The sequence below is a fragment of the Muntiacus reevesi genome, chromosome 6 (assembly GCF_963930625.1).
Source record: "Muntiacus reevesi chromosome 6, mMunRee1.1, whole genome shotgun sequence".
NCBI lineage: Eukaryota > Metazoa > Chordata > Mammalia > Artiodactyla > Cervidae > Muntiacus > Muntiacus reevesi.
Genome location: NC_089254.1, coordinates 47,975,215 through 47,989,472, shown reverse-complemented (window position 1 = coordinate 47,989,472; position 14,258 = coordinate 47,975,215). Strand labels below are relative to the sequence as shown.

General features: G+C 40.2%; 1 protein-coding gene across 2 annotated transcripts in view; it reads right to left on the bottom strand.

Annotated features, from left to right (window-relative positions):
• The window catches only part of CTTNBP2 (cortactin binding protein 2), a 163,046-nt gene that overhangs the window by 80,195 nt on the left and 68,593 nt on the right, over positions 1–14,258 (bottom strand). Inside the window, exon 4 of one of the 2 annotated variants that reach the window (XM_065938735.1) lies at positions 1,418–3,050. In XM_065938735.1, coding sequence (XP_065794807.1) covers positions 1,418–3,050 — 1,633 coding nt within the window. Of the gene's footprint in view, positions 1–1,417; positions 3,051–14,258 lie in introns of those variants that run through there. The other variant, XM_065938736.1, reaches the window with a different exon arrangement.

Here is a 14,258-nt window from a genome sequence, read left to right as displayed (position 1 = left end):
GTCAATCCTAAAGCAAATTTTCAAAATGGAAGCAGTACTATTACTTCTATTTGTTCATCAGTCATGCTGCTCTAACGTTCTTTGCATGTTACGATATTAAATATTAAATTACGATATTCTAACAGCCACATTCCCCAATATGCACAGCATAAGCTCCATATTAAGGATGAGAAAATTTGCTCAGTTTGAGAAAAATCACGCAAAACACAGAGCTGCAAATGCCAGAGCCCAGATTTCAATGCAGACCTAACTAACATCAAACCCATGCAGTTTCCAATTAATTGTGCCCCTTAATGTATGAACCTAACTTCTCAAGGAGTTGACTATTTAGGAGACAGCTTACAACTGGATAAATCAGTCCAGTTACACTGCTCTCACTACCTGATAATTAGCAAGTACAGTGCTACCTTCTTTTCTTATTTCTATGCTTCTCCCTAAATCTTAAAAACAACACAACTCAAATCTTCCTTGAATTCTTAAAAGTTCTCTCTCATTCAGATCCAACAGCCTCTGCTAAACACTAACATCCTGGGATAGGAGAGACCCCTGCAAAGTTTCTTCAAAACTATGGCACTATAACATTATTTCAGAGCCACTTTTACTTAGTGAAGAACAAATGCCAATAAAAAGCAATGCTTCCTTCAGCACTATAAAACAAAAAGGGAAAAATCTAGTTCTTGATCAACTCGATCAACTTGTTCAAGAGTCCCAGATTCAGTGAGTTTATAGACCACATCTGCAATGGAAACCTTCTCCAATACAGCCCACGGGCTGTTACATCTGTGCTTAAGTGTTAGCTCTAAACAAAGTAAACAACTTTTGAAGTAAATTAAACTTCAAACAGAGGTTTACAAACACACACACAATTTTTGAGGTTAGAAAAGGCAACACCAAACTGATATTAAAACCCAGAATATACCAATTACACAACACCTCTAAGCAATTTGATAATCCAAAGGAGACTATAGTGTTAATAACTACCTGAACTCATTCTTTCAAATAAGCCATCTCAGAAGGGACAGAATTGAACACATACTGCCTGGAGATGGCTCACTAACAGTGAAGTCTTGTGAGATAAATATTTAATAAGAAGGACGAGTCTTTCCTCCCATGGAAATGCTTCAGTTTCTCTAAATTAATGGTCTCCGTGTGCTCCAAACCACTGCTTTCAGGTTATTTTTAAAAGAAGAAAGCCACTCAGCATAACAAAACCGCAATTCATATATAGCAAGATGAATCACCATACCCTGGAGCCTTTAAAGAAAATCACACAAAAAAAGAGGGGAAAGAAATAGGAAAAAAAAAAAAAAGTATCAGATTAAAAAAAAAAAGTTTTAAGGCAATGTGAAGGAAATGAAGGCAAGTGAGAGGACAGGCCACATTCTTAAAGGAGGATATAACATTTTAACCCCTTTACCTGATGCTGTTACCAGGAGGCTGTCAGAGGCACCTGCTCTACGGGATGAGGCATTAACAGGGTGTATGGAAGAGCTAGAGGCAGTGGTGGTGGGGATGACAAGGGACCTTTCTGAACATGCAGACTGGTTCAGTCCAGGGGTTTCAGCAGGCCAGGCACCCACCTGAGATGTGGCCAGGGCTGAAACGGCACAGCCTGCGGGTGCCACGGTTAAATCTATGGATGGTTTTGGTGGCAGCTGAGGGGAAGAAGACTTAGAGAGATTCTCCTCATTCATTACCCTGCTCCCTTGTGGCAAAGTGGAAGGCGGCGAAGCCACAGTTTTGTTATCAGCTTTGATCCCTGTGCTGGAGGCCCTGCTGCTATCCATGATAACCTTGAGTTGGGGGTGCGGTGGAGAAGGAGTTTGGGAGAGCCCTGGCTTTTTTGGAGGGATGGGAGGAGGGTTTCCTCTGTCAACTCGGGCCCCACCAGGAGTCTTTAAACTGGTTCGACCGACCGGGGGGTAGGTGCCAACGTCCCCCGTGGGGGGCGCTCCAGGTCTCGGGGGCGCTCCCGCTGGGGGGCTGGTAAATCTCGACAGTGCCTGGGTCACAGTATTCCGAGCAAGCTGCTTGGCCACTAGATTGTCACGACTTGTAGGAGAGACATCTCTGGATGGAGGGCTTTGGGTGGTATTTCCGTTTTGGTCTGGGTCATTAGCATTACTGCCCTGAAATCGAAATCGAGCCGCTTGGATGCGTGGGTTCAGACCCGGGTGCAGAGGCGCGTTGGCACACGGTGAATGTAAACTGTGCGGAGGCGGAGCGGGCGTGTGCCCGGAGGCCGGGGAAACTGTACTGGGTACTGGGGTTGGGCTACTGGTTAGATCTGCTGTTGAGCCGGTGCTCGGTCCATTTTCCTCAATTCTGTTTGCACTTGGAGGTGGGGCAGCGGGCAGAGAGGCGCCTATCAAGTCACCGTGGGAAACCTGCCTCTCGACACCCGGTCTGACCGCGGCGGCACTGGCGCAGGCATTCCCCTTGGCACCGGCGGCGACTGGGGGGCTCCCCGCGGCAGGCTTTACGGGCACGGTCAAAGGCAACTTCTTCACGGGCTCGGCGCTCTCCATCACTAGGTCTGTCTGGCACGCAACGGATCTTGTCATTGGTCCTTCTGTTGCCACAGATATGGAGATGGAACGTCTATCTTTCGTCTTCCGGGGGAGGGAGAGGCCGGGTTTGCTGTCAGTTCCCCTTTTCAGCTGCTCGATCATCTTCTTCATCTTGTCTATCTCCTCTTTGAGGTCAGCGGTGTGTGCTTCTTCCCGGTGCAGCTTGGCACGAAGCTGTTCCCGCTCCGTGTCAAACTCTGAGAGTTGCTTCTCCATCTGAGCTTCCATCTCTGTGCTTCTTCGTTTCTCCGTGGCGAGTTCCTCCTCTAACGCGCTTGTCTTTTTCTTCTCCTCTTCCAGTTTGGCCATCACCTCTTCCAGCTTCTGGGCCTCCTCTAGGACTTTCCCGGAGAGCTGCTTGCACTCCTTGACCAGCATCAGGACCACGTGCTTGTTCTTGCCTCGCTCCTCCTCCAGGCGGGCAGCCAGCTTCTTGTGCTCCTGCTCAAGAGCTTGGAGCTGAAGCTTTTCCATCTCCAGCTGAAAGAAATGCACAGGACAGCCCTGATTACTAGGCAGAGGATTCTTTCAGTCAAAGATGGAGAGAGATTTGTATTAACTTTGTAACAAGTGTATGGTCTGGGTTAGCTAAAGTACCACATTTTTGAAATGAGTTGGGAGATGATAGATAATATTTCAGAGACTCATTAAAATGAGAAAATAGATGTCAATGATTTTATTAAAAAATCTCAATCACAGCAACAGGAAATTTTTTTTTTTTTAATGTAAGTTAACTATAGAAAAGGAGAAGGGTAATCTGATGTTTCAAATCACAACACATAGTTCAGAAAGGTCTGCTTCTGTGAAAACAGAACTCTGGTAGAGAACTTTTTTTTTGTTTGTTTAATGCCTTAGAATTACTAATCTTTGAGGCACTGTAAAATGAAAAGTGTTGAAAACAGGATTTTGGTTAAATTCTAAACTATACTTGCTAATCACATTACTTAGCTTTTTTTTTTTTTTTGGCAATCTACTTTGAGCTTACAAATGAGGATTTGCTGGGAAAATCATGTAAAATCATATATGAAAGTTATTTTAACTCATATATAAAAAATAAAGTCATGGGACTTCCCTGGCTGTCCAATGGTTAGGACTCTGTGCTTCCACTGCAGGAGGCATAGGTTCCAATAGTAGTGGGGGAACTAAGATCTCAAATGCCATGTGGTGCAACCAAAAAAATAAATAAAAAATATAATCAGTATCAGTGAACCCCAAGTCTGACCTCATCTCTTTCAGTTCCCCTTTGCCCACCTGGGTCCCATGACACTGGTCTCCCTGATGTTTCCTGAACATCACCCTGCCTCTTTGGTCTTTGGTCTTGTCTGTCTGCATAGAAATGCTTCCTGAACATCACCCTGCCACTTTGCCTCTTTGGTCTTTCTGCATAGAAATTCCACCATGACCCGTCACATAGGGCTCCTGCACTGAGGAGTTTGTGTACTACGCAAGGGTGGTCGGCTGCAAGGGAGCTCAGATGCTCAGTCACGTCTGATTCTTTGTGACCCTATGGACTGTAGTCCTCCAGACTCCTCTGTCCATGGGATTCTCCACGAAGGAATGCTGGACTAGTGTGCTGCAAGGGTGAGAGGAACCAAAATCCAGCTCTCACCAGTGTCTGCCCAGGCCTGGGGCTCCATCTGCCTGGAAAGAAGAGCATTTTTTCCTTCAGGAGAAGGGTCTGTCTGCTCACTGAGCCATAGACCCTAGGATTGAGGCTTCCCCAAACAACATTTGCCCAGGTGATCAACACAGAGGAGGAGCTTTTAAAAACCTTTTTTTACCTCCACAAGGACTTTTCTAATAAGCACCAAAACACCCAATGGCACAAGCTCTTTTACTCCTTCAGCCCTCTGCTCAGCTGTCACCTTCTCAGCGAGGCTGCCCTCACCATCCTGTGGAAGACACTCTTTTCCATCCTTTAGTGAATCACCCTTTGGTTGGCACCTGCCTACCCCCAACTAGAACAGGACTCATGAGGGCAGGGACTCTGTCTTCTTTGCTGCTATGTCTAAATTAATGAAATTAACACAGTGCATAGAAACATCAATCTTCCAAACAACCGAGGGCCTTTCTGATACACAGATACAATTCTAATACATTCACCCAGGTTTCTCACTTCTCTCCAGGGAATGCGCCATGAAGTGCTTGTGAGGGATCATCTCAAGCTGGGCTGCAGCAGCCAAGTGGGTCCATGTGCCTTTTCTTCCCAACTAGAGACAATGTCTCCATGGTGGTCCATGAAGGGGCTGACAGTTCATCAAGGTTAAAGCAGATCTACCCGATTGAAGACATGGAAAGGACTCACCCACCCTCAGATGTTAAACACAAATATACTCTCATGAGAGACAGTAATTATTTAACTTGGCTTTAAGTAATCAATAACAGAGACAGAAAATGCTCGCATGATCCACCAGTTGAGAATGTGTTCCTGTTCCTCACCATTAAATCCACCACCCCATCCCCCTCGGTCAGACATGAGACCAAAAGCAAAGAATGGCTCACTGCCCAGTGGGCAGTCAGAAGCATTATTCATTTATTTTGGGATCCTTCCTGCTTTGAAGAAGTCACTGAATAGCACTGCAATAGGTCCTATAAAGAGGCATCAGAAATCCAAATAATTCCCCAAGAATAATCAGAGACACTTGTCCACACACATACACTCTATTGTATATGAAATTTGGGGGCTGACTTCATAAGTAGATCAGGTAATATCTGAGGGACAGTAGTGCTGTCCTATACTTGATTTATACCTATATTTTATTCATCTGGGTGCCTCACAGAAAGTTGAACTTATTAATAGCTAAAGCACTTTTAATTTTTCTAAATGCATCAAAGTAGGTTGCTATGGAAGATATACAGAAAGTTAGAAGTATAGAGAAAATATTCAATAGGTTTTGTATTACCACCCCCCCTTCCAAATTCTTATTAGCAACCAACGTAGGAAAAAAGCACAAATCAGGGCAATTTTCATCTTATTTTTAAAATATGATTTTCATAATCTACCTCTTGATGTGGAAAAAGAAACGTTGTCTTCTAGAATTTAAGGGCTACTTGCACTTTACAGAACAGCCAAATAGAGGCCAAGTTAGTGATTTCCCTGATGCGGTCCAGTGAATCAGTGTCAGGATCCTGGCACTCATTTACGGCTCCAACTGTCTCAAGTTTTCCTCACCACACCACACATGGAGCCCATGGTATTTCTATACTGGGTCATCTCACTTTATTTTTGAAACAACTTTCATCTCTTACATTTTAGAATCAAATTAAAGAGACTTCTAACTCAACTAATCTCAGGTATCTAAACAGAAAACTATACTTCTAGAAAAGCAGCCATTATTCTTTTTTTATCTCTGTTCTTCCATCATTCGTGCCTTATAAATCCTATCTCAGACAAACATGAGTCTTTTAATCTCACCACAGATAGCAGAGCACAGAGAAAATCACATAATTGATGCACCTACTACACATGGCTCCCAACTCAATTGAGCTCTGAGCCCCAATCATCAATCACTCTACCTAACTCTGTTTAGTTTCCTCTATCATTTACTATTTCAGAGGATATTTAAACCTCTGTCACTCTCCCCAATACTTCACCCAATGACACCTCAAGTGACTCTCAGTCTCCCCTAACAGACTCTTTGATCAAGAAAATTCAAACTAACTCATTCCCTGCACATCCTGTCTCCTCCCTTAAGCTTTTTATGGCCATATCAATCCATTCATCCTTCCCTTCACTCTAAGGGAAAGATGTTTCCAACTGCTGAAAGTCAGACTTTCTTCAACAATTAATTTCATTATTCCTGTCACCTCTGACTTGCTCCATTAGTGATCACACTGCTCTGTATAAGCATTAAACATCCCCTTCTCTATCCGCTCCTTCCAATAAGCATGTAAATGTACTCCAAAACTCAAAAAATAATTTTTATATTTTAAAAATTTCCTTGATTATTCTGACCCAAAGATAAAGTTCTTGTGTTTTAAAGAGTAAGAAGTGTAGTTACAGCATGCGTGCATGCTCAATCATGTCTGACTCTTCGTGATCCCATGGGCTGTAGTCCACCAGGCTCCTCTGTCCATGGAACTCCTCAGGCAAGAATACTGGAGTGGGTTGCTATTTCCAACTTCAGGGGACCTTCCTGACCCAGGGACTGAACTTGCATCTCTTGTATCTCCTGCATTGGCAGGCTGATTCTTTATCACTGTGCTACCTGGGAAGCCAAGAAGTACAACACTAAGTTCTAATCTCAGTTTCTTGGCTGTGTAACCTTGATAAGTTTCCTCTCTAAAGGAGGGTTCTCTTAAATGCACAAGAGAGCAACAATAGTGATTACATTACAGGATTAAACAAGGCAACATGTGTATTTATCATTGTGTGGAGCACTAAAAAATGTTAGCTTTGTGCTATTTCAAAATGTCGGTTTTGCTCAGTGTTTTCCCTGTGAAAACACATTTACATGCAAACAAAGAGCTAGAGAATTGACTGTACTAAACACACAGATGATGTCTTTATAAGTCACACAGGAATTACAACAATACAAAGTACATCAGAGAGAGTTTCACTATCAGTAATGGTGAAACAACTTTTATTAGACTATCTACTCATGCAGATAATAAAGATAAACTCTTGAAACAATATTAAGAAAATACCTGTTTGAAGGCTCTGGAGAGCAATAAAACTGACAGAAATAGGAGAGGAGTGCACCCTCCCATTAGAAAGAAACCAACAGCACTGGATGAGATTTGCCCTTGGACAGCTTTTCAAGTGAGGTCTATTCCCTGTCCTGACAGCACTGGCAACAAGAGCTCAAGCACAAAGCATCCCTTATGCTGGCCTGAGGAACCAGAGGATGAAACGAAGGCTGCTGCAACTAACCTCACCAGTGTCACTGGTAGACTCTTGAATTACACATTTGTATGAGAGAGTCCAGGCTTCCCAGGTGGTACTGCCAATGCAGGAGATGCAAGAGACACAGGCTTGATCCCTGGGTTGGGAAGATCCCCAGGAGGAGGGCATGGCAACCTACTCCAGTACTCTTGTCTGGAGAATCCAATGAACAGTGGAGCCTGGCTGCTACGGTCCACAGGGTCACAAAGAGTTGGACATGACTTGGCATGCAAACACAGGAGACAGTCCACACTTAACCACAGAGGTTACTACTGAGCGACTAACAGAAATGAGCACACATTTTAGTTATTGCCAACTGCAAAAAGTCAGATTTGGGACTATGAATCTAATCAGGTTAACTACTTACTACTTACACTCTTTGGAAGATAACAGAATCCATAGTCTCTGTACCACATCATCCATAATGTCTGTATGCAATAAAAAACTATTGGACATGCAAAAAAAAGGTTTTAAGTGATCCACAATATAAATGTACTCAAATAGAAACTGAGCTTAAGGTGCCTTCTACTGGAATTAGCAGACAAGAACCCTAAAGCAGCCATTTTCAAAGAAAACACAATCGTGGTGATGGAACAAAATGGGCATCTTGGCATAGGAATGGAAACTAGAAATAATGGAAAATCTATAAAAGAATAATATCTAAAATGGAAAAATACATCTTAATGAGCTTAATACAAGATTTGAAAGAGGAAAACTAAAAAAGGAAAGAAAAAAACCAATGGATATGAAAACAGAGCAAAAGGAAGTATCCAATTTGAGAAACAGTAAAAATAAACTGAAAAAGTGAAGAGCATCTCACTGTAGGACAATATAAAGTGGTCTAAATTCCACAAAACTGGATTTCCAAAAAGAGAAGAAAGAGAATGGGGAAGAAAAATATATTAAAAGAAAATATGGGCAAAATTCACAAATTTAGTTAAAAATATATACATATCTCCAGGAAGCTCAGAAATCCCAAAGCAGGATAAATATAAAGAAAACCATAACTAGGCACATCATAATAAAACTGATGAAAGCAAAACTAACAAATAACCTTGAAGCAGTCAGAGAAAAACACACATTACAAACAGAGAAGCTACATTATAGACGATGGCTGAATCATTCTCTAAAACACATGAAGCGAGAACGGACAGAAGGGAAAAATAAATTTCTAATAACAATCATATCTTGTAAAGATCTAGACTGAATTATCAGCAAGAATACAGTAGCTGTGGATAACTCTATGAAAGATACCTGGCCTGACGGATGCTGTGGAACAGAATACCCAAGGACTACAGATGACGCACTTGTTGCGCTATTAAAAACCAACAAAAAATCACAAGACTAAAATCTTACAGAATATGTTCTCTGACCACAGGAGAATTAAATTATAAATCACAATAAGATACTAATAACACCCCCAAATTCAAAATTAAAACATACTTCTAAATAGTACAGAAGTTTAAGAAGAAATCACAAGGGAAATTACAAAACATTTAAGCTAATTGAAAATAAAAATAATATATCAAAGTTTGTTGGATGCAGTGAAAAAGGAGTACTCAAACGCAGATAAAGCAGAGAATACATAGAAAATTACATTGATAATTGCTTTAGAAGAGTTGTCTCCCAAAGAAGACACACAGATGTCTAACAAGCACACGAAAAGATGCTTGTTACTGCTAATTACTAGAGAACTGCAAATCAAAATAACAATGAGGTACCACCTCACACCAGTTAGAATGGCCACTGGTAAAAAAAAAATCTACAAATAATAAACACTAAAAAGGGTGTAGAGAAAAGGGAACCCTCTGTTCCACTGTTGGTAGGAATGCAAATTGGTGCAGTTACTATAGAAAACAGTATGAAGGTTCCTCAAAAAACTAAAAAAAAGAGTTGCCACATGATCCAGAGATCCCACTCCTGGGCATATACCCAGACAAAACTTACTCAAAAAGACACATGCACCTTTAAATTCACAGCTGCATTATTTACAATAGCCAGGATATGGAAGCAGCCTAAATGTCCATTGACAGATGACTGGATAGAGAAGATGTGGTACATATACAATGGAATATTACTCAGTCATTAAAAAGAATTAAACAGCAACATGGATGGATGGACCTACAGATTATCACATTAAGTTAAGGAAGTCAGAAAGAAAAAGACAAATACAATATGGTATCACTTACATGTGGAATCTAAAGTATGACACAAATAAACCTATCTATGAAACAAAACCAGACTCATAGACACAGAGAACAGACATGCTTGCCAAGGAGAGAGGAGGGAAGGACAGGGAATGTTGCCTTAGCAGATATAAATTATTATATATAGGATGAATAAACAAATTCCTATTGTACAGCACAAGGAACTATATTCAATATCTTGTGGTAAAATCATAATGGAAAAGCGTATGAAAATGAATATATAAATGTATAACTGAGTTACTTTGCTAATAGAGCAGAAATTAAACACAATATTGTAAGTCAACTATACTTCAGTAAAATTGCTTTTAACAGTTTTGTCTCAAATTAATCATCTAAGTGTTACCTTAAAAAGTTAGGAAAAGTTAAGTGAACAGAATACAAAGTGAAAAGAAAGAAATAACAAAGGTAAGAAATAGCAAAGGTAAGAAATCAATGAAAATACAAGAGACAACAAACAATAGAGAAATTTACAAAGCCAAAAGTTGGTTTTAATCTAAAATATCATTAACATTGTCAAAAAACAGATTAAGAAATAGATATAAAAAAACACAAGTAACAGGAATAAAGGATGGGGTATCACTATGAAATGAGTATTAAAAAGATAATGATGAAAACCCTTGTGTCAAAACATTCAACAAATCAAATTCCTCTGCAGCATACAACTTTCAGAACTGACATAAAGAATGGAATAGCTTTATATCTTCAAGAGAAACTGAATTCACAAATAAAAATTTTCCCCTAAAGAAAACCTTCAACTCATATGATTTACTAGTAACTTCAACCAAACATCAAAACCAAACTTATGTATACTCTTTCATAAAAGAGAAGGAAATACTTCCAATTTCCTTTATGAATCCAGAGTTACTTTCATATCAAAACAATTATTTTAAAATTCACAGAAAAATTACCACTCATGAACACAGATACAAAACTCCACAACAAGATACAGGCAAACTGAATCCAGTAATATTTAAAAAGAATGATAAAAGGTTACCCACTGAAGTTAACTACAGGAATCCAAGTTGGTTTAATATTTGAAAATCAATTCGTAAGATTCATCGCATTAACAAAATAAACAGAAAAATCATGACCACAGCCATAGATACAGATAAACCATTTTACAAAGTTCAAAACCCATTCATGATAAAAACTACTCAATAAAGAATAGAATGAAACCTCAATGAGATAAAAGGCATCTATAAAAAAGCATAGCTAGCATCATACTTAACCATGAAATAGCCTGTTTTCCCCCTAAGGAAAGGAAAGGCCTTTGAAGTCTTCACTCACTGCTTCTAATCAACATTGTTCTGATGGCTCTGGTCAGTGAGATGATGGGGAAAAGAGAAGGGGAAGGCAGGCAGGCAACTTGGAAAGGAAGAATTAAAATAGGTTTTATGCACAGATAACATGCTTGTTTGCCTACAAAATCATATAAAATATACACAACAACTGCTAAATCTAATAAGCAAGTTTAGCAAGATCACAGGATACAATGTCAACAGACAAAAATCAACTGAGTACCTGCACGCTAGCAACAAATGTTTGGCAAAAATAATGTGTTTATTATAGCACTGAATATTTAGAAATAAGCCTAGCAAAAGACATTTAAGACTACTAAACAAAAACCAATAAAACACTGCTAAAAGAAACCATAAAGACCTCAACAAATCAAGAGAAATACTATAATCATGGATTGGAAGACTCAATATTGTTAAAGATGTCAATTCTCAACATATTTAAAAGTCAATGAAATTTCATCCCTGAAAACTTTCAAAGAAAACTTTCACAGAAATGCAAACAATCTAGAACAGAAAAGACAATTTTCATAAATAAAAACAAAGTTGAAAGACTTACAGTGTGTACACAGAAGGGTCATTATTTAATTGCAGTCATCTTTTTTACCTAAAGTTGCAGTACAGAGATAAGACTAATCCACGATAAAAAAAAAAAGTGGTGGAGATAATTATTGAGAAGATCCTCCAGGAAACTTTCAGTGGTAATGGAAATATTTTCTATCTTGTAAGAGGTACAGGTTACACAAGTATATGCATTTTGAAAACATCAATTTCTGCACTTATGCAAATTTTACTTTAAGGTGAGATTTAATGTAAATATCTCTTTAAAAGGGATAAGCAGTAGTGAATGTCAGGTTTGCATTTTTGCTCTTTTACAGGGCAATGGGCTCTGTTCTCTGTCGTGCTGTGCTTAGCCACTGTCACGTCTGACTCTTCGTGACCCCCTGGACCGCAGACCTTGAGGCTCCTCTGTCCATGGGGATTTTCCAGGCAAGAATACTGAAGGGGGTTACCATGCCCTCCTCCAGGGTATCTCCCCAACCAGGGATCAAACTCAGGTCTCTCATATTGTAGGCAGATTCTTTACAGTCTGAGTCACCAAAGAAGCCCAAGCATGCTGAAGTGGGTAGCCTATCCCTTCTCCAGGGGATCTTCCTGACCCAGGAATCGAACCAGGGTCTCCTGCATTGCAGTCGTATCCTTTACCAGCCAAGGTACCAGGGAAGTCCAATGTGTTCTAGGCTGCAGTAAATGAGTAATATATTGAAGTATGATAGCTGACAGCTTTCTCAGTGTAGGAGAAGTTAGTTCTAAATAAAGGATAAGAATGTACCCTATGGTTCTGGGTTAAAATCAGAGGTGTCAATATAAGTATGAACTCACTATAGATAAATAAAGATATAGATATGTGTGTATATAAAATGTTTATGAATTTGATAAGTATGCGTAAGTTCCCAGCTCTAGATTCATATCTACTTTCCATTAGAAAGGAATGAAAATAACAGCTTCTGTATGTAATAGCTAATCCCAGGGGTTGGGATAAGAAAAGTGTATAATGAGCCTGTAAGAAAAAAAAAAATCCTTCTGTAATAAGAATGTGCTGTAGGAATTATAGGAATATATCAAAAGGAGTAGCTTAAAAGGGCTCTCAGAGGCCAAATCTGGGACAGTTCTGAGCAGTGATCCAGGGGCTGTGGACCTGACGGTTAGGGGTAGGAACAGACCTCCCCCCCGACTCAACTGCACTCTATTGTGATTATGAAGGAACCATGCTCTTTGTGCATAAAGATTACTGAGTTCCAGTTGATTCTGCTCTACCATTGTCCAATTTATATCTATTCACAACCACTTTCAAGTAATGGCTCATGGAGCATATCACCAAAGCCTTTTGCAAAAAGCAGCAGGTTGTGTGGAGAGCTTAGAAGAGCCAACACAGCCTGACTGGTAGTGAGAAAGTGGGTGGTTCCTCCAAGAATAGCACCCAGACTGGGAGCCATGAATGAAGAGGCACCAAACAACTGTTTTTCCAGAATGAAAGGGAAAACTATGTAGGAGGGAGCAGAGCAGCAATGTAAAGGCAATTAGTTCTAATTCGAAGTGGAAATGAGAGGGGAAAGCAATTCTGGTCATTTGTAAAATAAGAAAGCAGACTGCATGTCTGTCACAATCACAAAGCACTTCTATGACATTTAATTAAGTTCTTAATGTTCCCTCAAATCTTTTCACACTCACTGCACCCTTTTCCTCTTTTCTACATGGTCACCCCCACTGGCAACTGCCCAGTCCTGGTAAACAAGTACATAACAGTAAGATGTACAAGATTTTCTTCCTTACTGGGGCTGTAACAACCAGTCAGTTAGCTGTTAGGCTCTGCACTTCTCATCTGCCCCTTCCTCTTGATCTAGAGTTTCAAGAGAAGACATGGATGAGGGAAGCTGTTCTCCCCTATATGTCCTGGCTCAAAGCTGCAGACCTCAGTCTCCAGCTCCCCTTAATGCTCAAGCTACAGTGCTCCCTGGGGACTCAAAATGCATTTTGAACTGTAATAATGAGTTATACAAAAATAGACTCAGGAAGGAGTTGAAAACAATCATTCATGTACAAAGACTCTGACATACTCTTCCTAAAAATGTTATTTTAAATGTTTCTCTACCATGTTATCCTTTAACAAAAGTCTAGAAAACAATGTAAAATTAAATTATATTTGTATGTTATAACTGTGAAGCAGAAAACAGTGAGTACAAATAGCAAAATGAATTACAATTATTTACAATGTGAAGAAAGAGGCATATGAAATAAAACACATATTTTGATTGCTCTTTTCTGGTCCATTCATCATTTCTTTGGTTGTCTAGCAGCTGAAACTCCTTTCTATGTCAGGGGAATTTTGCACTGATGGTTCTCTCCTGTGATAGCTAAAATACAGCCAATAGTTGCTTTCCTGGTCTTGTACCTAAGGAGAACGCATGTGGCCTGAGCTTGGTCAATCAAATGCACCTGCTCTTAGGCATCAACTAGAAAATGAGGGATGCAAAGAAGCAGGGCTAGGGGAAGCACCACCCAAAACCCACAGCGGTGATGGCAGTGGTGTTATCTGCTGTCAGCAAGCTTCAGTATCCAGCTCAGAAGAAGAATCAGCCACTGCAGATTAGATCTACAATGAGCATTTGTCAGAGATACTGGTTGGTAAGAGCTAGTTCCCCCAGCCATGCTCTACCATGCTGTAAGCCAACAAATAAATGCTGTTTCCGATGAACCCCATGAACACTGGAATCGCTTGTGACTACACATTCTGCCTGAT